This window comes from Rhea pennata, chromosome 3 (assembly GCF_028389875.1).
Source record: "Rhea pennata isolate bPtePen1 chromosome 3, bPtePen1.pri, whole genome shotgun sequence".
In the NCBI taxonomy this organism is placed as follows: Eukaryota; Metazoa; Chordata; class Aves; order Rheiformes; family Rheidae; genus Rhea; species Rhea pennata.
In genome coordinates this window covers 100,442,969-100,464,966 of record NC_084665.1, presented here as the reverse complement: position 1 = coordinate 100,464,966, position 21,998 = coordinate 100,442,969, and the positions used below count along the sequence as shown (strand labels likewise).

Here is a 21,998-nt window from a genome sequence, read left to right as displayed (position 1 = left end):
TCAGCAGCTGTTTGCAAAGTACTTCTGAATCATCTCTTCGTTCAAGGAACAGGACCTCTGATTTCAAGCAACTATTAAGAAACGTACATGGGGAAGAACTACTCTAACTATACCAACATGCTGATAGGCTCCAAAGTGGTATTTCTGTCAGGAGTGGTATTCTGGAGTCATTCAGGGAGAATTCCTGGAGAATTTCAACTCAATACTTAGCAGCAATCAGAACATTGTTAGTTTATTAGAAAAAAAAAAAAGAAAAAAATAAAGGATAAACAGGGAAAGATAATTCTGTCACTGTCTAGATGCATGCTGCATCCATACCTTCAGTATTAACATGCTGCATCCATATTATTCAGTATTATATGATGCTCTGGCCTATCCTCTGAAAAACTGTATAGTAGAGCAAGAATTGGTATTGGTATAGAAAGAGTATAAATGAAAATGATTAATTGTACAAGAACATATGATGTAGACTAAGATTTCTGAAATTAAAAAGAGATTAGTAAGGATGGATGTGACAACAGTCTATAAAACCATGAATGACAAGTAGAAGATGAATTTTTGGCGATACGACAAATATCTATTCATTTTGTCTCTGTATATTTATGTGCGTGTATATAAGTATATACAATAGCTGTAGGAAGAATAAGCAGAGTTTTTAAATGGCATAAGCATCCTGCTGATGCAGACAGATCCAGAGTATATCCCAAATAGGACACTAGAAAGAAAAAAGCTTGTCAGGATCTAAGGCTGTCATGTCAGGATCTAAGAAGAAAACAAAGAGGCTCTTCAGGATATATGATGCATTTCAAACCAATAAATAGCCTACAAAAGCCTTTCTGAATACTGTAATCACTAACCTGACAACAGAGCTAACTTAGAAGAAGTATAATGTGTTTATGAGAAATCAAATCAAAAGAGAATGCCACAGGTACAAGTACAGATATATTCAGCTTTCTTTTCTTGGGAAAAGTAAGGAAACTGATGACAGCAGGGACAGCTTGTGGCTTCACCAATGCATCTCTGAAACTACAAGAAAATTTTGAGTAGGAGTCAACACACCTTGTCCACCTTCATTTTCTGTATGACAACAGAACCGCAAGAGAAGATAGAGGGAAATACAAGCGCGTGGTCACCACAAGCCAAACATAGCCTAATGTGTGGCAACCAGCTCTCACTTGATATTATTCTGAGCTACAGTTTAAATGCGTGGTGCAGATGATACTTTAAATTGTATCAAATATTAAATAACCATTGAACAATTATCAAGCAGATCTCTGATCCAATGAAAAAAGTGTAACCAGTGTATGGGTCTTAGTACATACACAGAGAATAAAATTTAAGAAATTTGAAGTAGCTATTTTTAAGCTTAGAGGAATCTGTGAACAAATCTGGCAACCTTACTAGTCAATACAGTATGTCAAAGTTTTGTCATAATGGAATATTTTTATAATTCACGTGATCCTTAATCAATAAGTATCGAAACATCAGACTTGCTGTGGACCAACAGGAAACCTGAAGTTTCAAGAATTGGTCCCTCTAAGCCATTAGCTAGCCATTCTTGCTCATACCACTGTCACAAACGGCTGCAGCAATGTAGCAGTCTATCGTGTGCTTCAGTTCTGTGAAAAGTAGATGTCCTCCTTTTGTTGGCTTTCCCATGGATTTTCTCAAGCCAAACACTGTGGCCCAAAGGGCATTAACTGGCTCCAGACCATTGACAGTAGTTTTGATTTGCTCACACTCAATGACAACAATAGAATGATATTAAAGCTTTGCATAAATCTCATATTAATGTTATAAATTACTCTATGGAAATTATTATCAGAGCTGTAGCTTCATCAAATAAGGTGAATGCCATATAATCAAATCTGAATACTGTGCACATATTGTACTAAATTCTCCCACAGCTTTGCAATACTCTAGCAAGGGAAATGGCTCATAAACTATGTCTAACTAGACAGTTACAGAGGGATTACCGTTGCTTTGGTTTATGGGAACACAGCAGCTGTAACACGCAGTAAACTGCCCTAAGATCATTCCAAATTAAGGACATGATTCTCAGTTTTGTAACACCTGTTTTATTCACTGAATGGTACTGAATTCAATGGACGAGTAAAATAATTGCAACAGAAAAAATAAAGTTTTATACATTTAATCAAGCTTATTAAAATGTTTAAAACATTTATATCTACATATGGCAATACACGAGACTAAATGAATGAGACTAAATGAGTAATTTTAAAGTAGCATATGATTGTGATATCACAGTATCTCTTTTCCAAAGAAAATATATACAAATCATATTGTATACCCATGTGTTTAAAATACGTGCTCAATCAAACAGCTACACTCATGTATGGGCCAATAGTCTAACCAAGAGAATTTAGATATAGAATTATTTCTATCTAATCTTAGTTACAACGCTAACACAGTATGATCCAAAGTATATCACTCCAATTATCTGACGCAGTTCCCCTGTCAGTAGCATGGAGACAACAGTGCTTGCATACATATTTGCCTACTTTCCACTTAATCTTTTTTCCTTACTTTACATTGAAAATCATTCTTCTGGTGCAGCAGCTTCCTTTACTAGTGAAGCTTCTCTGTTTAAGTACTTGCAAAGTTTGATTAAAGAAATTTGTTTATGTAGAAAAGGAATATGAAGAAATAATGCCATTTCACATCCTCAATACTAAAATACTATTAAGACCAGAAGTATGAATTACTGCAGCAATTATAGCAGCACAAATAACACTCTTAACACCATCAACTGTTACTGTAAGTATTTCAAAACAATCTTTAATTTCTCTTCAAGTGTACCAATATTTTTTTCTCTACAGAGGAACAAACTGTTGTAAACAGTTAATGATACTAAAACTAGCATGAAATTAATTACCCTGAAATATGTCTAGAGATTTCAGAAATAATACATCATTTATTTTATGATTTTAAATATTCTTCTTTCTGTAATGTGGTTTATATTCCTTAACTCTTGATTATTAAGTATTAGAAAACAGCTTTCATAAACAGCTTAAAATATTTATGTTTTAGAAAGACAAAGTTATTTAACTAGATAAACTGTTTTAGCAGTTAATGTATCTGTTAAACAAGTCAAGTTTGAAGTGTATCCTTCAAGTCCTTTAACTAAGAAATAGGAGATACTTTTCAAAAAGTGTTACAGAATGGGAGTATTCACTGTGTAAAGGTTACAGGATGAGATCTCTGCCAGCCAGCTGTTTATAACATCTTCTTAACTTTTCTGCTGACTACTCAATTCTGTCTTCTTACACTATTATATGAATCCATAAAACTTTACATGGGACAGCTTATGAGAGAGTCAGTTTTTGGTTTATATGAAAGAGTTAGCAATGTTTGCACTTGGATGAATTTATCCAAGAAGTTTCTATACATATATCTTTTCCTTAATTTTCTACCCACATCTTCAGGTCCATACCCTTTTATTCATGTCATGACACATGCTTTCTCAGTCTTTGGCCTGGGGGGGTGTGTGTATGCATATATATATTTATGTAAAATTATGTCTGACAAAATCAGCTATAAAAAAAATCAGAGAAATCTGCATGCATTAAATTGTTGAACAAAATCACAAGCACTTAGATCACGAGTTCCTTTTTCCATATACTGTTTCTTTTCAGTTCCTTACTAATCTCTTTTCAGTTTGGAAAATAAGAGTCAACTGACATATACAGTTGATGGCAAATTATACTTTCATTTCAGGTTGGGATCTGACATTTTTAGCCTTAATTCAGATATACCTAAATACCACCCCTAATACTGATACTGTTAAGCAACCATAACACTGATGATACTAACCCAACAATCCATGATTCTTTTCAGTTACTAGTGAAATAAGTCAGTAAAGTACCAGTTTAACTGAAAATTGTAAAAATGTACTTTCAAGCTTAAATGGGCATCACAATAACTATAGGTTAATAACATAAGCCTTATAAAAATGTTCTAGATTGGGACACTGTGGATGTATGACCTTTATTATAAATGCTATAGTTGGTCTTGATATTTAAGCTTTTAAACAGTCACGAGTCAGTACTTAGCTTCTATCAATATCCAAATTAATAAGGAATTTTACAAGATCTCATTTTTATAGAAAAGTAATACAGGAGTCTCCATGCTGTCTAAGACTTACAAGACACTACCCAACATAAAAGCTCCTTTGGTGACTCTTTCCCAAATAATTCTATTTTCATTTGTAGCAGTAGATGAAAGTATTTTATATTCTACTGTAATATTTTAAGAACCTGTTTTTAAGAACCTGGTCCATAGGTTTGAGGTAAATTAAATGTTGTAACAACAGGTAATGCTGCACATGATGTCTGAATTGGAACCACTCCGGCCATGGGAAGCACAGCAAGACTCTCTCTAAGCAGAACGAGGCAGGAGTGGAACAGATTTGGATCTCATCTCTCAGCATGTCTTCTACATAAAATACAGAGTACAATGAACTATTGGAATAGTTTGTCTGTGTTTCTCATATTGCTGCCTTTTCTCATTATGCGAATTTTGAAAATAATTACTTAGGATATAAGAAAACAGAATTGAATGCACAGGTCTTGAAGCCAGTACAAATGTATACATAAGTTCTTGTCAAGAGGATGCAGTGAGAACCACTAGAGACCAGCAATCAGTTTGGGATCATTAGAGAACGTATGTATCTATTCAGTTTAATTTTAAAGAGAATCTTGATTTCAACGGAAAATTTTGACTGTCATGTTCCTCTCAGAATAATCTAGTTACCATAAGAGACAAGAGAACCTACTCATTATCACCACATTTAAAGTGTCCAGTAATGGGAACTTAAAGGCCAGTAAGTTCTTTGTTATTCAGGAGAGAAATAACATTACATGCTTCGTTTATGTCTGGAGGAGCAAAGCTAACTCCTGTAAGAAATGTATTAATTTCTGATATTTTCTTTTGAATAACCAATATTTACAAGTCGCTTGACCCTCTGTGAGGCTAGATTCCCCTAATCTTTTCCCTTTAAATTTTAGGCCCAGGCTTGGTCTTCCTATCGTAAATGTCTGTGTTAGCAGAACAACTTTACAGAAGAACTTCACGCAAGTAAAATGGGAAGAGATATAGCTGTGCTTTTTGCTATTAGAATGTGAAAGAAGATGTTGCACAGTAAGAGTGTCACAAGAACTTAGATTTAGAAGTCAGAACAATTTGACTTAAGATTAATGAAATATTTAGCAAAAATGACAAGTAAGATGAGCAATGAGATATTTTAAGAGGATCAGTACATTCATCTAACAATGTGATGAAGGCTGTAAATAAGGAAGTATAGCTGAGATTTTTGAATATGCCTAAATTTCATCAGGAAAAAACCTGCAACAAAGAAACTGCAGTTCATACTGGCCATTTGACCGAATAGAGCTTACAATCCTAGAATAATCTAGATTGGAAGAAACTTCTGGTGACGATTCCTGCTCAAAGCAGAGCCAACCTCAAAGTTAGGAGAGATTGCTCGGGGCCTTATCCAGACGATTTCTAGATATCTCCAAGGATGAATATTTCACAACCTCTCTGGACAACCTGTTCCAGTGTTTAAACACATCACTATTTTTTTTTCCTAATATCTAACTGGAACTTCCCTCATGCAGCTTGTGAATGTTGGCTCTTGTTCTTTCACTGGGCACCTCTGAGAGGAGTCTGACCCTGTTTTCAGCTGCCAGCTATGGTACTATAGGGAAGATCAATAAGATCCCCTCCTTTAGCATTATCTTTTCCAGAGTGAACAAACTCAGGTCCTTCATGTTCTCCTCATTTTGAGAGCTTTCCAAACAATGCAAAATGCGTGCTCAAACTTTCCAACAAAACTCCACCTGACGGGGGGATCTCAGAAAATGAGAAACCATAAAAGACACAAGCTGGTAGCTGCAACTGGAAGCTGCCAGCCCACCATCCAGGAACCTCAAGTAAGGGACAATGAGGGACAAGATGTTGCTGGAACCTAGAGTGGTGATCTCTCTCTTTCCCATCATCTCTATTTCTCTTCCTTTCCTTTTCCTCTTTTCTCTTCTTCAACCTTTTCTAACTCACTGATAACGTACAGTAGAGAAAGTTCCGTTTTGCTTGTGTAGCATAACATACAGTATAAAATAGTTAGGATTGCACTTCCAACCACTTAGTCATTTCTCTTGTGCAGTCAATAAAAAGATTAAATTGGATTTATCAGTTACTTGGTGTTGACTTCACCTTTATTTGTCCACGGGGTATCACAAACCCTAGCACAATCCGTTTCGAGACCCAGTGTTGGAGATTCGGATTGTGACGCAGGTAGAAGTGGAGAACAAAGTTACTCTCCCGTTAAACAGAAACTGGCATCAGCTGAGGCAGTCTAGGATCTAAAGTCACTATTCTCTACAACTTCCACAATATTGGAAGGCAGGAGAGCCAACGGCTGACCGAGCTACTCTAGCGAAAGAAGGAGCTAATGTGAAATAAGACAATCTGTTAGGCAGATACTACAGATATCACAGGATTCATTATCAGACTTGACTCCAGGAGTGATTAGAGCACTTGAAAGGAAAAGCTGAGTCTCAACTGGAGGAAAATATCTCCCTTGAAGCAAACTGCAGTCTAAAGGTCAAAACTAGACTTTTTCTCTTTCAGGGATGATGAAGGTTTTATGATAGAAACTTGACTGCCTGGGTCAAAGCTGCTGAGAAAGAAGTTTCCTGGGGTGGTTTTCTACTGCTGGGACTGAAAAGCCAGCATAAAGAGAATTTGGACAGACTGTTCTCCATTCTCTGACAAAAAGGAGAAAAATAGCCCTTATAGACTACACGTGGCTTATAGCCAACACACATTGAGAGGGAAGCCAAGGAAAATTAAACTTGCCCAAAGCTACAAAAAGTAAAGATTAGGGAAAATGAGACAGTAAGAGAAGATCAAAATGAACACAGAAATCACAGAGGAGCAGAGAAAATCAAGTGAAATAAAAAGGCTGAGGTAATCTCAAACTAAAAGTAGTGAACTACAAAAAAACTTCAGCTCAGTTTTATAGAAAATGGGAGAGGTGTATAAAGAATTGAAGGTGTTTTTGTCTTTTGGGGAAGTTATATAACCATACACTCTCCAAGTACTAACAGAGATAAAGTACCTCCATCCTGACTGCTTGTAGATATGCCCCACAATGTTGTTGCTACCTCACCTTAATTAATAAACACAGACCATAAAATTTCACCTATTGATCCTGCATCAAGAATGGAATAATCTATTGAACTGCCACATCCCTTAAAGAAAGAGAGCCTATAGAATCATGGAATCGGTAAGGTTGGAAGGGACCTCTGGAGATCATCTAGTCCAACCTCCCTGCTCTGCAGGATCACCTACAGCATGGTAGGCAGGGTTGCATCCAGGCAGGCCTTGAAGATCTCCAGAGAAGGAGATGCCACAACCTCTCTGGGCAACCTGTGCCAGTGCTCTGTCACTCTCACAGGGAAGAAATTCCCCCTCACGGTCAGGCGGAACTTCCTGTGCTTCAGTTTCTGCCCATTGCCTCTTGTCCTGTCACATGGGACAACTGAAGAGTTTGTCCCCACCCCCTTAACACCTTCCCTTCAGGTACTTGTAGATATTGATAAGATTCCCCCCTCAGGCTTCTCTTCCCAGGCTGAAGAGGCCCAGCTCTCGCAGCTGTTCCTCATAGGGCAGATGCTCCAGCCCTCCGATCATCTTTGTAGCCCTACGCTGGACTCCCTCCAGTAGCTCCATGTCTCTCTTGTAGTGGGGAGCCCAGAACTGGACACAGGACTCGAGATGAGGCCTCGCCAGGGCTGAGTAGAGGGGCAGAATCACCTCCCTTGACCTGCTGGCAACACTCTTCCTAATGCAAATCCTATCTTGATTTAAGAGTCCATCTCATCTTAGGCAAAATGTGTTGATAGTAAATTACACCTAAACAACTGTGTTTTATTGCTATTCTAACTTAAGTAAGTAAAACTTCTTGTTCTGGATTTTATTTTTCTTTGGGCTGGTAGAGAGCCATTCACTGTCTACAACTTCCTTCTCATATACACATTTTTAAGTATACTTCTTGAATAAATTGCTTCTTTATCTTCTAGATAAACTCCTGGATTGAATTTTAATATTTTTCTGTAAATTCTTTGGGGAATACCCTAAAATGTTTCTTTTTACTTCTACAAGAAAGGTCATTTAAACACTAAAAATCTTGGTTTCTTATTTTTTATTAGCATAAAATATTCCTTGAAGACACATTTCTATAGTAAATGGATCTTTATATATAACTAATAGGATAAAATATTCCAGATGGATGGACAGCTGAGTAGGAACAAACTGTCTAAATTAAAGAAATAGTTAGATGACTGTAAATGCTATTTGGGAATTCTTTTAATGCCAATATGTGCTAGTTAGAAATTTACTTTCAGATGAGTATTTTGCAGCCTTATAAGCATCTACTCACAAAAATTTCATGATTTTTCATGAAAATTCAATGATTTTCATATCATTGGCTACCGTACCATTTATTGTAAGGTGAAAGCAATTAGACAAGTTATATTATCAAAACAGCATCAAAACCACACCTGTGCTTGAAGTTACAATATTCACCTCATTATAAGACGACCTTTTCTTACCAAAGAATAGAACACAAATAAAAAGGTTAAAATAATTGTCACAGGTGAAGCCAACACAAAAGCATGGCTCAGATTAATGAGATATGGACTACATCTGCCCTGCCCTGATTACCTAATTCTACTGTTCACTGGGAAAACAAGCACAGATTTACTTGAGATCACTGCTCAGATAAAGGAGACAGGAACTACATCTACCCAGCTCCAATAATTTATGTTCCATTATGTGTGGGAAACAAAGACACACAGATAAACTTTGTTATGCAACCGTGAACAATTTCACTTCTGGGTCATGAGACCAGAGGGTGATAGCAATGCAGGTAGCAATGCTAATTGGCATTAGATATGGGGAAAGTCGTAGGGATTGGCCTGGGGCTACATGACTAGCAAGGCCACTGGCACCTTATGCCAACAATCTCATTCTAAAAAGTGGTGGGTAGTCAAGGCATTAGCCCCTTAATCGTGGAGGGGGACTCCATATCTGGACATCTGACTCAATGTAGGAGACTGAGCCCACCGTGGAACTGCTTCGCATGAGGGCCACACTGCCAGCAGCTGGAGCGAGCGCCCAGTTCCCCTGGACCCGTGGTGCCAATCTCGACTGGACCATAGGGGCTGGGGCCTTGAGTGTGAACTGTGTGATTGTCAGAATAGAAATACTAGAATAGAAATCACTGTTTGATATATCCATCCTGCTTGGTAAACAAATTTCAGATTAGAAGTCACTTGCAATCTGTTTTAGTGGCTACTCTACCCCAAATTCCCCCATGACAAAAAACAAAGCAGTAATGATCCCCTTTTCCCCGACCCCACATGTACTTTCCTTACCACCTTCACAACATGCTTCTTCTCTAACTCTGTGCTAGTCCTATTGTGTGTTACTTCTTAGCCCTACAAACCACCTTATCCTTACCACATATATGTGTTACAGCTTCAGATATTCCCATCCTACACTTCTGCTCAGTCCCAAATGCCATTCCACATGTTACCTCTCTCTCGGTCTACTTTCAGACACGCTTGTCTCTCTCAGCACGCAAGTAAGCAGGGGCCCTTTTGGGTATGGAAGCCAGTGCAGGTATACTTTCTGTATTTTCATAAAACTAGCACCTGAGCTGACAAGTACATCCTCTAAATTTGAGTGGACTTGCTCCCTAATTCAGCCTACCAGAAGCAAACAAGACTACCGATCATCACTACTTTGGACTACACTGCTGTTTCTATCCAGCGCACTAACCGAAGTCCCAGACATCAACAGGACTCTGCAAGGGCCTGCATTCGTCCCTTAGATGCAATCCTCAAACAACTGAAAGTAGAGTTTTTTTGCAGAGGTTAAATCTATTCAGTTAAATCCTATTCAATATGCCACTCTTGAAACAAACATCTTAAAGGTAAATAAATACTGAGAAAAAATACCTGCTTTCTTGCATAAGGATGAGGCAAACCACCAACAAATATGGATCCTGTTTCAAGCCAATATGAACTGGACCAAATACTGCTAGACATACTTGTATTTGTAGATCCCTCCTGGACTGACATTTCTGCTTCACACGGTACCATGCCTTGCCTGCGTAAATTTAGAAAGAGACATATATTACCACCACATTACACTTTAAATTACTGTCTGTTTGACAAATTAATTAGGCTGCTACTAAAGCAATGAAGAAAGAAAATCAAGTAAATAGCTCTTTGTATACTAAAGGCTGTAAGCATAGAAGAAACTGTTTGATTAACAAGCTGTAAGTTGACATGTCTTTGGGGTCTGAACTTCCATTAAAACAAAGTCATATTGTAAATCTGAACCATGTAATTGCTAAAAAAAGCCAAAAAACAGTAAAGGCTGACTAAAAAAAGTTAGGCAACTTTTAACATAACGAGTAGACTTTGTAGACTGGAAGAAAAAGGTTCTCTCTTAACCTGAAATATTTTAAATATCACTGCTTTTTGGTGAGGAAAAATGATAATCTAAAAAAGCAATTTAAAATAAGCTACATTTAGAGAGTGCAAAACTATTATAACCTTTAATCTCTAGCTTCTAAACCATCATATCTAAGATTCAAAGCTGCAGTATTAGGCACTGAAATTAATACATAAATTCCCATTCCCCTCCTGTGTCCTATCACACACCCTCTTAATGGTGTCAGTACAGGATCCGGCTCTGATTTCAGTTTAGATAAGCCTAAAATGCATGAATAAATTGCTAACAATAAAGAGAAAGTGCAAGGTGAATAATTTGGTTTTCTTCTCTTTTTTAAAACGATGTAAAGCTCATTTACATTTCCACAACCAACTGCGGCAAGCACTCTGTCTTCATGAAAGGAAGCACAGTGAAAAAACATCAGAACTAAACAAGTCTCTTGGGTAGGAATTTCTTTCAGCCTCTCCCTTCTCTGCACAGCAAGCACAGCAAGCAGGTAGTTCTGGTGAAGCTTATTGTCAAGGAAACAGATTTCAATCAGTTCTATGATTAAAAATATTCAAGTGCCTTTGTAATACAGGTACCACAAGAAATCTATGTAGAAATAGCATGTATCAAACAAAACTATAAAATAAGTCAGTAATTTAGCTAGGATGCTATAGATAACACAAAAAAATGTGTTAATCTTTGGTAGTGAAAAATCAACTTCTGAAACTTATTAGTTAGACATAGCACATGAAAAGAGATTTTCTTCTCTCAGACAATGATATAGAAAGGATTTATCCCACAAATTAATGTCTTTTTCCGGTCAGCTTTATCAGTGAGAGGAGGGAAACTTATATTAGCAACAGGTAAACAGGTCTCTGCTTACTTTCTGTATAATCCAGTTCTGTGATACTTTCAGAAAAATATGCAAACATGATATTACATCTTTTAACAAAAAGGACTATAAACATTTTTGCAAAGCAAAACAACTTGATCATCCTATGGTAAGCAACTTTAGATGAAAAGGCAGAGTTTTGTTTATAAAACAACATAAAAGAACAGAAATAAAAATGCTTTTATAGTTCTATGGTCTAAAAATAAACGTTTTGAGGGATCTGTTCATGGTATAATGTGGTTTCTTTTATGTTTTTACAAAAAGCAAATGATTTTTGAAATTTGCTAATTAATAGCTAACATGAATGAGAAAAAGCAGGAGAAAATGATAGCTAAAACTGCAATCAAGGAAAGAAATGTTCTCCTCCTATTTCTTGCAGCTGTCATGCAAAGGGTTATATGTGGAAGCACATGCACAAGGTTCTGCAGCCCCCAGTTTTCATTATTTGTTTACAGATGGAGGTTGCTGATGGTGTGTGTAATTCAGACACTGAGATACTTCCACTAAACCTTCTCAGTTTACAATGGCCCTGTTTACAATGATCAAGCATTCCTAAGTGTGACCCAGTGTGGCATCTTGGATATATTCATTCTATAGCAGGAAGTTTTGGTAACAGTTCAAAAGAAGAATTCATGATTTTCAAATACCTAATTTTTTTCCCTTCCTGATAAAAGGAAATAATATTTATGAATAAGTGGATAATAATAGTATAATAATCCTTCTGAAATATTTTAAAACAGACTTGTTTATGCAATGTAATTCTTAAGACCGGAGGAGAAGAGTGTCAGAAGGGGGAACTGATTGACAGAGTTTTCATTTTTAATTTTTTAAAACTCATTTACAGCTGGGCAAATGGAAAGGAAGTTGTATATAAAACTTTTGAAAATTAGTACTCTATATATTTTGAAATGCTAATACTGTAATTGGTTTGTATATACTTGTATTAGACAAGCACTCTATTTACAGGTTTAATTCTTTCCACAGTAGCTTTAGATATATCCCTGCATATCTGTCATGTAAGCTATTGAGGACTAGTTAAGAGGTATTTTTGTTTCCATATATAAATATATTTTAAAATGATTTTCCAGTACTTCATGTCAGAAAATAAGTTAATGCAATTCAATAACATGTGAGCTGCCTTCACCTTATGCTTGTTAGAGTGTCAGCCATGAACCCTTGATTGTGCTTGATTGAATCTAGCAAGGTCTGACCCAATTAGAATAACAACCCTAAAACACTATTGTTAAGCATCTGCTGATGATACAATCACCTGGCAGCATATGCACTCTATGAGATTTCCATCAGGCTTTTAAAATACTTTTTCTACAATCAGCACATTGGGTCCTTTAAAGGTCAAGTAAGAAGATGTAGCTTTTTGCATAATTATAAATGTGTAAATGCATAGAGCAGCTCTCAAGCACTTCTGCTAGCTAAGCCTCAATCCAACCCAGCAGTAACAGTTCACAGAATCGTCATTTGTACTCACATAAATGTAATCATTAAATACCGGCCTGTTACTTAGAACCTGAAGATGAGTTCTGTCCACAAAGAATTAAATCCATTGCCCAATGCCTTTCAGGTTGGAAGAATGGAAAGGTCAGAAAAGCATTTGATAACTGCTGAGATAAGGTACCTAAACATGGCAATATTTTTATGAAATCTAAATCCTTTCACGTGATGTTATTTAATCATCACTGACAAATATCAGCAACTAAGAACATGTTTGGAATTATCATAAAAAGATAAAAAGATAATAAAACAAACAGGGAGGGAAGAAGGGGACATTCAGATAAAATATTAATTATCAGTCATGCTTTGCGACCTTGCTGGAAATTAAACTTCTCTAATCTGTCTTCTTGAAAAGAAAGGAAATTTTTGTTACAGAAATAAGATTGAAACTTTCATCTGTCTCTGACAATTTCATTTTGAGTCTGATCATGCTAAACAACGGCAATAAACAAAGTAAAAGCAACAACACGTTTGAAATAGCTATATCAACAATGAGTTGTGAAGTACAAGAATTAAAGGGCAGTGTTATTATTATGTATTTTATAAATCAATCCTCATGGTCCCTGACTTTATTGAAGACAACCAATTAGAGCTCAGAAACATATTTTGTATCTACTTTGTTCAATTACTACTTTATGGACTTCTTAGCAAACTAACAAAAAAACAAACAAACAACAACAAAAAAACAGACTAGCCTGTTCTCCTCTGTTGCAAGTCAGTATCTAAAATATTTCATTTTCTGTTTTCATACTGTGCCTGCTTCTTGCCCTAGAACGTTCATTTTTGTAAAATAGTAACAAAATAATAGAACTATTTTCACAGACAAACAAGTTACATTTTTTTAATGCACATTTAAAATGTGGGATCAGTTTTGAGCCAGGACTGCTTTTAAAATTCTTAAGTATGTATAAGGGTGTTTGAGACAATTTCAGGACTGGAACATTTGGACCTCTTGCCCAGTGCGGCTTTGCAGGCTCCATCTTTGGAAGTTTACAAGACCCGAGTGGTAAAACCTTGAATGGCCTGGCCTGACGCCATAGCTGGCCCGCTTTGAGCAGGGGGGTGGACTAGAGACCTCCTGAGGTCCCTCCCACCCTGAATTTCCCATGGCTCTATTATCCCATGGCATTTTTCTGTAGGAGACCCAAATCTTCACACAACTGTAGCAAAGAAAAACTCCATAGTAAAAGTTTTTAGAGAATAAGACAAACTTACCCATTACCATAAGTAAATTTATTTAGATAGGGAATATATCAGCTGCTCAGAGTCATTAGATTTTTATTCTGCAGGAAGATGCCTCATTTTAGACTCCTCACATCTGTTGATCCCGATTATTCCCTGCTGAGATGCCAGGGGAGACACATGCTTTACTGCTGCGGACAACAACTTACTGTCTCCTGTTCCCTCTGACAACACACCTGTATTTACTGGATCTAGAACTGATTTCTTTCAGTCCTTCTTAGAGACTGAGATAACTAGCTAATGAAACTGAAGCTTTAATTTAAGCTAAAGATGAAGCTGATGACAAGGCATTGTGTAAATCTCTCCAAGAATGGGGGGGGGGGGGGGGGGGGAAATCTTTGTTTTGTATTCTAAGGAATTAGTAAATCCAATATCCTTTAATTCTTTCCACAGAAGTTACTAAACCTACTTTACTAAACCAAAATGGTCCACATCATAAGCCCAGATCTTGACACATATCATCCATATTTTTATGAAGTTGTCACAGTTCTTATTATAGTTGCCACCCAGGCTGGGTATCATCTTCAATTCTGATGAGATGAGAAAGTCCAGTGGTTAGCATAGGTCAGGGATCATGATCATTCTTAGCTTAAATGTTGCCAACTTGTTTTACAACAAATAATTTTAGTGACCTAGGAGCTGCCAGTTGGCCTCAGGTCCAGCAAACAGTCTTCAGTTGGTTTTGTTTACTACTATTAATCTCGCCAAGGGAGGGGGAGGGAAAAAAAAAAAAAAAAAAAAAAAAAAGATCTGTGCCAGCCTCTGGCCATTTATGTCTTTTATGTCTTTGCAGTATGGGGAGCTTCAGCTTCCCCGCTTCTCACATTGCGACAACCTTAAACAAATATTTATGGCAATTAAACTTAGAAAACAATATGCACTCATTTCAAGTTAATTTAGGCAGATGTAAGGCTCTGATATTTTATTTAAATTTAAACTTAAATATGAATAAAGTGTCATTTACTGAACAGCTTTGAACAAATTAGATTGCTGTATTCATACATGCAGATAGTGGCAAGTTTAGGGATGGATCAAGACTTGCAGCACTGGCATTTTATTTCAAATGAAATCGGCACTGAAAATCTGCACTACATAAAAATATACTTACACAGTGGGAATTCATATTTACACAGACTCTACAGGCCAAGATTATTTCTGATCTCTGTATCCTATCTGTATGCAGCTCAATATCATTCCTATTGCTTGTGACATGAGGCCAAAACAGGCAATACACTTCGGGTAGCAATAAGCGTCTGAAGGTGTTCCTCAAAAGACGACATAGAACAAAAATTGTAGATATATCTTCCTCTACTGTTTTTATGTTTCTGTCCCTGAGACAAAGCTTCTTTCAGAAACTAAAGCACAAAACTTTCATTCTTAATAGTGAGACTAAAAAAAACTCTAAGACACAAAGTAAAAGAGACTAGAGACAGATTTTTTTTCAGTATTTAGTGAAATAGTCTGAGAAAAATAGATCATTATGTCTCTGTGATGATTCTAAATTTTAACTTCTGAACGTCTCCGTTGGTGGCAGAGTTCTGTGAAGATGGATGATGTGATATGTACCCGAGATCTGGCATGACTAACTAATTAAGTTTTTATCTTAAAGAGGCTGTAAAACAACAGCTTATCAAGCTAATTGGCAGAATTATGTTGTTATTAACTGTTATTATAATCAATTTAGTATAATTAAATATACTACACCCAATTACATTGTTATAAAAAAGCAGTTGCTTATTCTCCGTTAGCTCATATGAAGCTTATGAAAAACAATTATCCCTTGTGGAATACAAAAAACACATGCAACTTACTGAGCTTTGCTTTACTGACTTGTTTTTATTCTAATTAAGTTATTTTTTATGTTATATTGAGGAAAAATAGAATAAAATCATTTAACTGCATTTTCTAATATTAAAAAGATAAAAGCACCTGATCTCTGAAGCTCAGCTATACAAAAGCTAGCAGTAGAGTTAGTAGGTGTTTAGTATTTTCAACAAGATTTGAGCTTTGAGCCTTAACTAAAGGCAAAATATTACTTCTCTCTATTTCCTTCTGGGTCTCAAAGGCATTTGGATCTTTGCTATATTTAATTCTCATTTTGCCTAAATAGGTACATACATACTTACATAGACTCTCTGCATTTTTTTTTAGTGCTATGAAAGACTGACAGTGAGAAACTGACAATCTCACCGATAACAGACAAACTCGAGGGAAAGCAGTGAAGATAAGCAAAATATTTGGAACAAAGCGATTTTCCCAGAATTCTTCATTTTATAAGTGTCAAATTTGTCTGGCATTGTATTAGCTTTACTTTCATTCTTTTGTTTGACTACAAAAATCAATGCAGAATTTTTCACATGCCGAGACAGATATGCAAGGAAAAGTCTATTTTCAATATTCTTTAATTTTTGGAAATTAACTGGCAAAGGGAGTTCTGACATGTCCAGCAATACAAATCTAAGATCTTTACTACACAGTGCTCAAAAGAGTACCATCTGGTACCTTCACAGTGTAACAGCACAAGTTCAGAGCTGTTTCTGAAGGAAAGTTAAATTGTTCTTTATACCAAGGTAAGTTTTAAGCTAACACCTTGGAGAAATTCTGACAGTGAAGGGAGTAATCCAAATATGTAGAATAGATATGGTGGAGCCTGAGTTGTCTCACTGGCGCTTCCTATACAGTAGTAGGTGTGGTTTGACTGGCAGTTTAGGCAGGAGAATAAATTCCAGCCATTATTCCATGGCTATTCATTTGTTGCTTCTCTTTTCCTTGTGCTCTCCCTCATAATCAAGCTGCAATTTGCATTTAGGAAATCACTCAGCTGCAGACAGACTCTGCTAACCCCACAAACATATTTTTTATCTGGATCAATTGTCTGATCGATAAGAGTTGAAACATGAGCTCTGGTGACAAAAGCAAGAACAAAGCAGGTAGTCAAATGAGAAAAAGGGAAGAACAACAAAGCAACTTAAATATAAGTCTTCCTGAGGCAAAAACTCTCTTTTTAATGGGACTCTGCATTGTCCCCCTTTAATAAAAGTAACTTCTCCCAAAAGACGTTAAAGAAGCCCATTCTTTAAAGTTAGACTTTGTTTAGAACACAAAATAACCAAAATTTTTAAAAATATAACTATTGAAAATGTAGAATAAGGTGAGATAGATTCAATAAAAAACTTGAAAGAAAATGTGTTGTCCATCCATTGTACAGTTGCATGGGGGGCGTTCGCTCTCCAAAACCTATTTTTCAGCCCAGCAGCTTTCAAGAGCTTTCTAGCTTGAATTAATTTTTTACTATAAACTCTTGGTCCCAAATAAAATCTCCTTCCTTCCATCTTGCATGGCTCAGTTTAGTGCTTGCTTCCTACAGCAAGCAGACCCCTTGCTTTTGGGGGGATTTTCTCTGTGCTTTTGCTGCAGACTCTTTGCAAGCTCCACGCTGTCCTCCAGACAGACAAAGCTCATTTGCTCTCAGAGGAGGAGCAATCTCCCTCCCTCCAGACAACTCAGTCTGACTGAATTCTTATTAAATTGAAGTTGCACTGAACAGCTCTCGCACAGCGCTCTGAATAAACAAGGCAGCTATGCTACTTGTCCCGCTCTCTGCACATCTCTCTCTTCAGGGAGAAAAGAATGGCTTGCATCATCTTTCAAATACTCGTGCTGCCTCATATCTGCCTCAGCACAATGATTTTAATCAAATCTTATGCCTCCAGGCTTCTGGAGGCAACACGCAGTGCCTAACAGCATTTTTCTCCCAGTACTGAACAGGCTAATTATTTTTCTAACTCCTTTCTCCAGAACATCTCTCAAATAACAGAGCTGGAATTTTGGGAGAATGAATATCTAGCGTGTAAAAAAATCTTTGAGGTGACGAGAATTGCACTTCTCAGCTGTCTGCCACTGCTCGTTCACAAACCCGGGCTCACGTGTCTAACAGCTCTAGAGTTAGCAGGGTCACAAAGGATCTTCGTTCATTTTTTTTTTTTTTTTTTTTTTAAGCATCTCTCTAAAGTATTAGTTATGGTTTGCCTATCAAAATCTTTTGGTTACACAAATTCCTCATCAACACTTTGATTTTAGGCACAGGTGACTATTGTAGAATGTATCTTAGGAAAGTATTTAAGAAAGAGAAGGATAAGGATTTGATTTAACTGAAGTCTATAGCTTTCTGAGCAAAATATTGAAAATTTATGCCATAGAGGAGATCACCCTAGAGGACTGAAACTCCAAACCAAGGAATTTTAGTTTTTTTTTTTTGTTAGATAAAAATGGTAGCCCATATTATCTTATTCTATAGTGTCCAAGTGATTCAATGCATTTATTCATGAAGGGCAAAAGAAGTTATAAGTATTTTCTAAGCGCTACACTGTTTCCTCCCTGCCCTCCCTTTGAGGTGCCTGGTCCATTTGCTTTCATTTAGTATGCATATATAGTATAAAATAATTTGGCATCAAATGGAAAACATGAGAACTTCAAAATAATTTCAATTACTTCAGAAGTCAAGGGCTTAGCCCATTTAAGTGTATAAAAGAAGTTATTGGATTGCCAAGATGCCAGTCAATGTTCTAACTATTCTTTTTTTAAAAAATATCACTTTAGGTTATTCTAAGTGTGAAATTATGAATAGTCTAGGAAATTAATAATGTGAAGAATGGAATTGAGAGTTTCTGTGTAGATTGCACGGCATATAAATAGGATTTAAATATTTTTATGCAGAGAACCAGCTAAGGACATATCCCGAGGAGAAGCCTCTGGCAAATGCATGAATTGTTGAGACAATATCTCTCAAAGATATGGAGTGCAGTGATAAGCAGTAGTCAATACGAGATGGCATGTTGTTTCCTTTTTTAAAAAAAAAAAAAATGAAGAAAGGGAAAAGAAAGGCATTTGTAACTAAAAAGAATGAATAGTCTGGGAATCTAAAAATAAAGCTTAATATAGTTTTGATTTTTACTTTAATGAAACTTCAAAAACCAGTAAATAATGGTTTTGGTAAAGCAGTTCTACTACTGACGTTTAAGGTGTTCTCTTTATAGAAAAAAAAATATTAATCTAACAGGTACTTTAAAAATACCTAAGATTAATAGAAGATAAATGCATTGATATATTGTACAAGAAATAATTTCTTGTATTTGAACACAAAAATAATCTTCAGTAAAAGAAATCAATGTTTCCTCATGCAGAAAACTGGATAACTATAATTTCATAGTTTGCCTTTCACTTTCCTTAATATTTCTTCTCCTGTCAGCAGCAGGTATCAACAATGCATTCTCTCTGTTTATCTAAGTTTACACTTTAACCATTCTGATGATTTTTTTGTGATATGCTAAGTTTGAATCTACTTTGTTATTCACCTCTAGCATCTACAAACTCATTATTGTCATAGTGCTCTAAGTCATTAAAAAGGGAAGTTTATGTTCTTGGTCAAAAAAAGTAGTCTCATTTGAAAACCATTTTTTGATTGGACACTTATTCTTGTGAAGCACCATTGTTTTTTCTGAACACTTAACCTCCAGATAAAAAGATACTTTAAGCAACATATAAATTGTGAAGTATTAGTGAGATAAAAATAAAGAAAATAGTCACAGGAGGGAATATTATTAGTCCAACTTCCTTTCTGTTTATCTATGAAAGGATTAAAATCATATTCTTTCTTTCTAAATACACTATGTAAGTTAGCAGAATTAACTGAAAAATACATAAATCGATATTCCGAATGCCACGATTTCAAAACTTTTCCTCTACTTAATGGTTTTTGATTCAAACTTGTTTTTACATCAATCAGAATTTGATTCTCTTGGTTCAATCCAGCATTGCCACTGCTGTTGCATTTTCATGCTCTGCTAGTGCGCCATGATAGTGTCATAGTATAAAAGAAACCTCCAGTAAACTTGAATTTGAAGGCATTTTTCCAGCTATTCATGCCAATAGCTGCTCTTTATTGTTTCAAGGCCAGTATCCTTTTCCTTTCAGATGTGTCCCAGAATACCCTAATCATCTTGTTCCTATTTTACCGCTTACAAATCCAGGTCTTGACATTAATATCATATGTCAAAAATTTTCATCTTTTTTGTCCATTTTAAATAAAAAAATGCCTCTAGATCTAAGCTATGTTCTCAAATACCCAATCTTTTTTTTTTTTTTTCCATTGACTAGCCTTTCTGCGATGGATACCGCAATAAGTAACAGATACTACCTCATTAGGAAGCGGGATACAGTGGAATTTAGGAAACAGGAAATACTATGTTATCACCAGTGTTGTTATAATGACCTGGACTTTTTCCACGTAAGACCATTGAGCTTAGAAAAGTTTCAGACTATACTAAGGTAGAAATTAAGGGATAAGACAACACTCACATGTATTTCACACTAGCTTTGCATGAAGCATTTTAGCAGGGATCAAAAAAGGATCAATGAAGACATCCTTAGGAAAGTAAGTTTCTGAGGACCCTATCAATAGCCGATCACTGTTTAGAGGTCAAGCAACTTCCTAAATCCTTTATATAGATAATTAAATTTAAATCAGTCATAACCGTGGGTAAGCGCAAGTGCTTCAACAGATGTCATACAGCAGGTGCAGCTCCACTGATACCTGCTGGGTGGGGGGGGGAATGGTAGAAAATGAAAAGAATTTGAACCTATCTTACAGCAAGAACACAGTTCTTATGGTGCTGCGTAACTGTTGAGTGCACTTCTCTAATTAAGCAGAAGCCACTGCCATTAATATCTTGTGGTTTCCGAGGAGAAGGCCCATTAAGCAAGTTTCCATTAAGTAGAATATATTGCTTTCACATGGCACATGAAGCAATGGACGGATGGTTCCTTCACCTGTGTGCCATTATGTTAGCAATCAAGGCCAACGCTCAGCACCTTCGTACTACAACAAAATGAGGAATTTATGATAAAAATGAAAGGAAAGACAGAAGCATCCCCAGCTCAAAAAATAAGAAGCTGACTCTTCTATAACTGTCTGTAACTTTCTCTTCACCATTTATCATTTGCTTATTTTTACCAGAAAATCCTAGGGCATTATAGCATATTCTGAAGGATAATAAATACAACATATTTTGTACCACATAGATTATCTCAGGCCTTCATAGAAAGCTACTAACAAACAAGTTAACATACAGGTTCCAGAGTTAGCATGTTTGCTGTCTTAATCTGTTGTATTATGGCATGATGAGATGTATTATGTCATGCATTATGGCTTTCTTCTGCCTACAGGAGGTAAAAAATGTCTACACCTCAAAACCAAGACAATCAATCACCAAAAGCCCTATAGTTAACCAGGGAAAACCTCAAATTACAAACATTCTGAGTTCCTGGAAAAGAATAATGCACTCTTAAGATAAGAATACTGCCATATTTTGCAGTCTGGTTTCAGATCGATGCAGCATCTGCAGCAGTTTTCTAATCAAAATAGTACAAAGTTGATTAAATAAAAAGCTCAGACTGGCTCCACTCTCTTTAAAGAAAGAAGTTATATTGCTGATGTCTACTGCATAGTCAACTCATAATCAGCTAGATTTGCTAAAGCAATTGCCCATTGTGATCTGAGAGAAAAAATAAAATTAAAAGTTCATTTAATCAAAGAAATGAAAATACTTTTGCTGATAATAATATTATCAGTACCGAAATGATTCTTGTTCAAATGGCGCACAGTGGCGCAAGAAAAGGACAAGTTTCTAATATCACAGCTGCAGTCTGGCCTTTTTCTGCAAAGTGTGCTACTTTATCAATTTGTTTTGATGAACAGAGAAGAAGATAAATCTTACATAGTTTTATAAAGGTTTGAATATGAAGATTGTGGTAGAACATC

General features: G+C 36.1%; 1 protein-coding gene across 1 annotated transcript in view; it reads right to left on the bottom strand.

Moving 5' to 3' along the window:
• Window positions 1–21,998, bottom strand: part of EYS (eyes shut homolog) — an 872,934-nt gene that overhangs the window by 273,336 nt on the left and 577,600 nt on the right. The window contains exon 36 of the mRNA XM_062573097.1: window positions 10,047–10,197. Coding sequence (XP_062429081.1) covers window positions 10,047–10,197 — 151 coding nt within the window. The remainder of the gene's footprint in view (window positions 1–10,046; window positions 10,198–21,998) is intronic.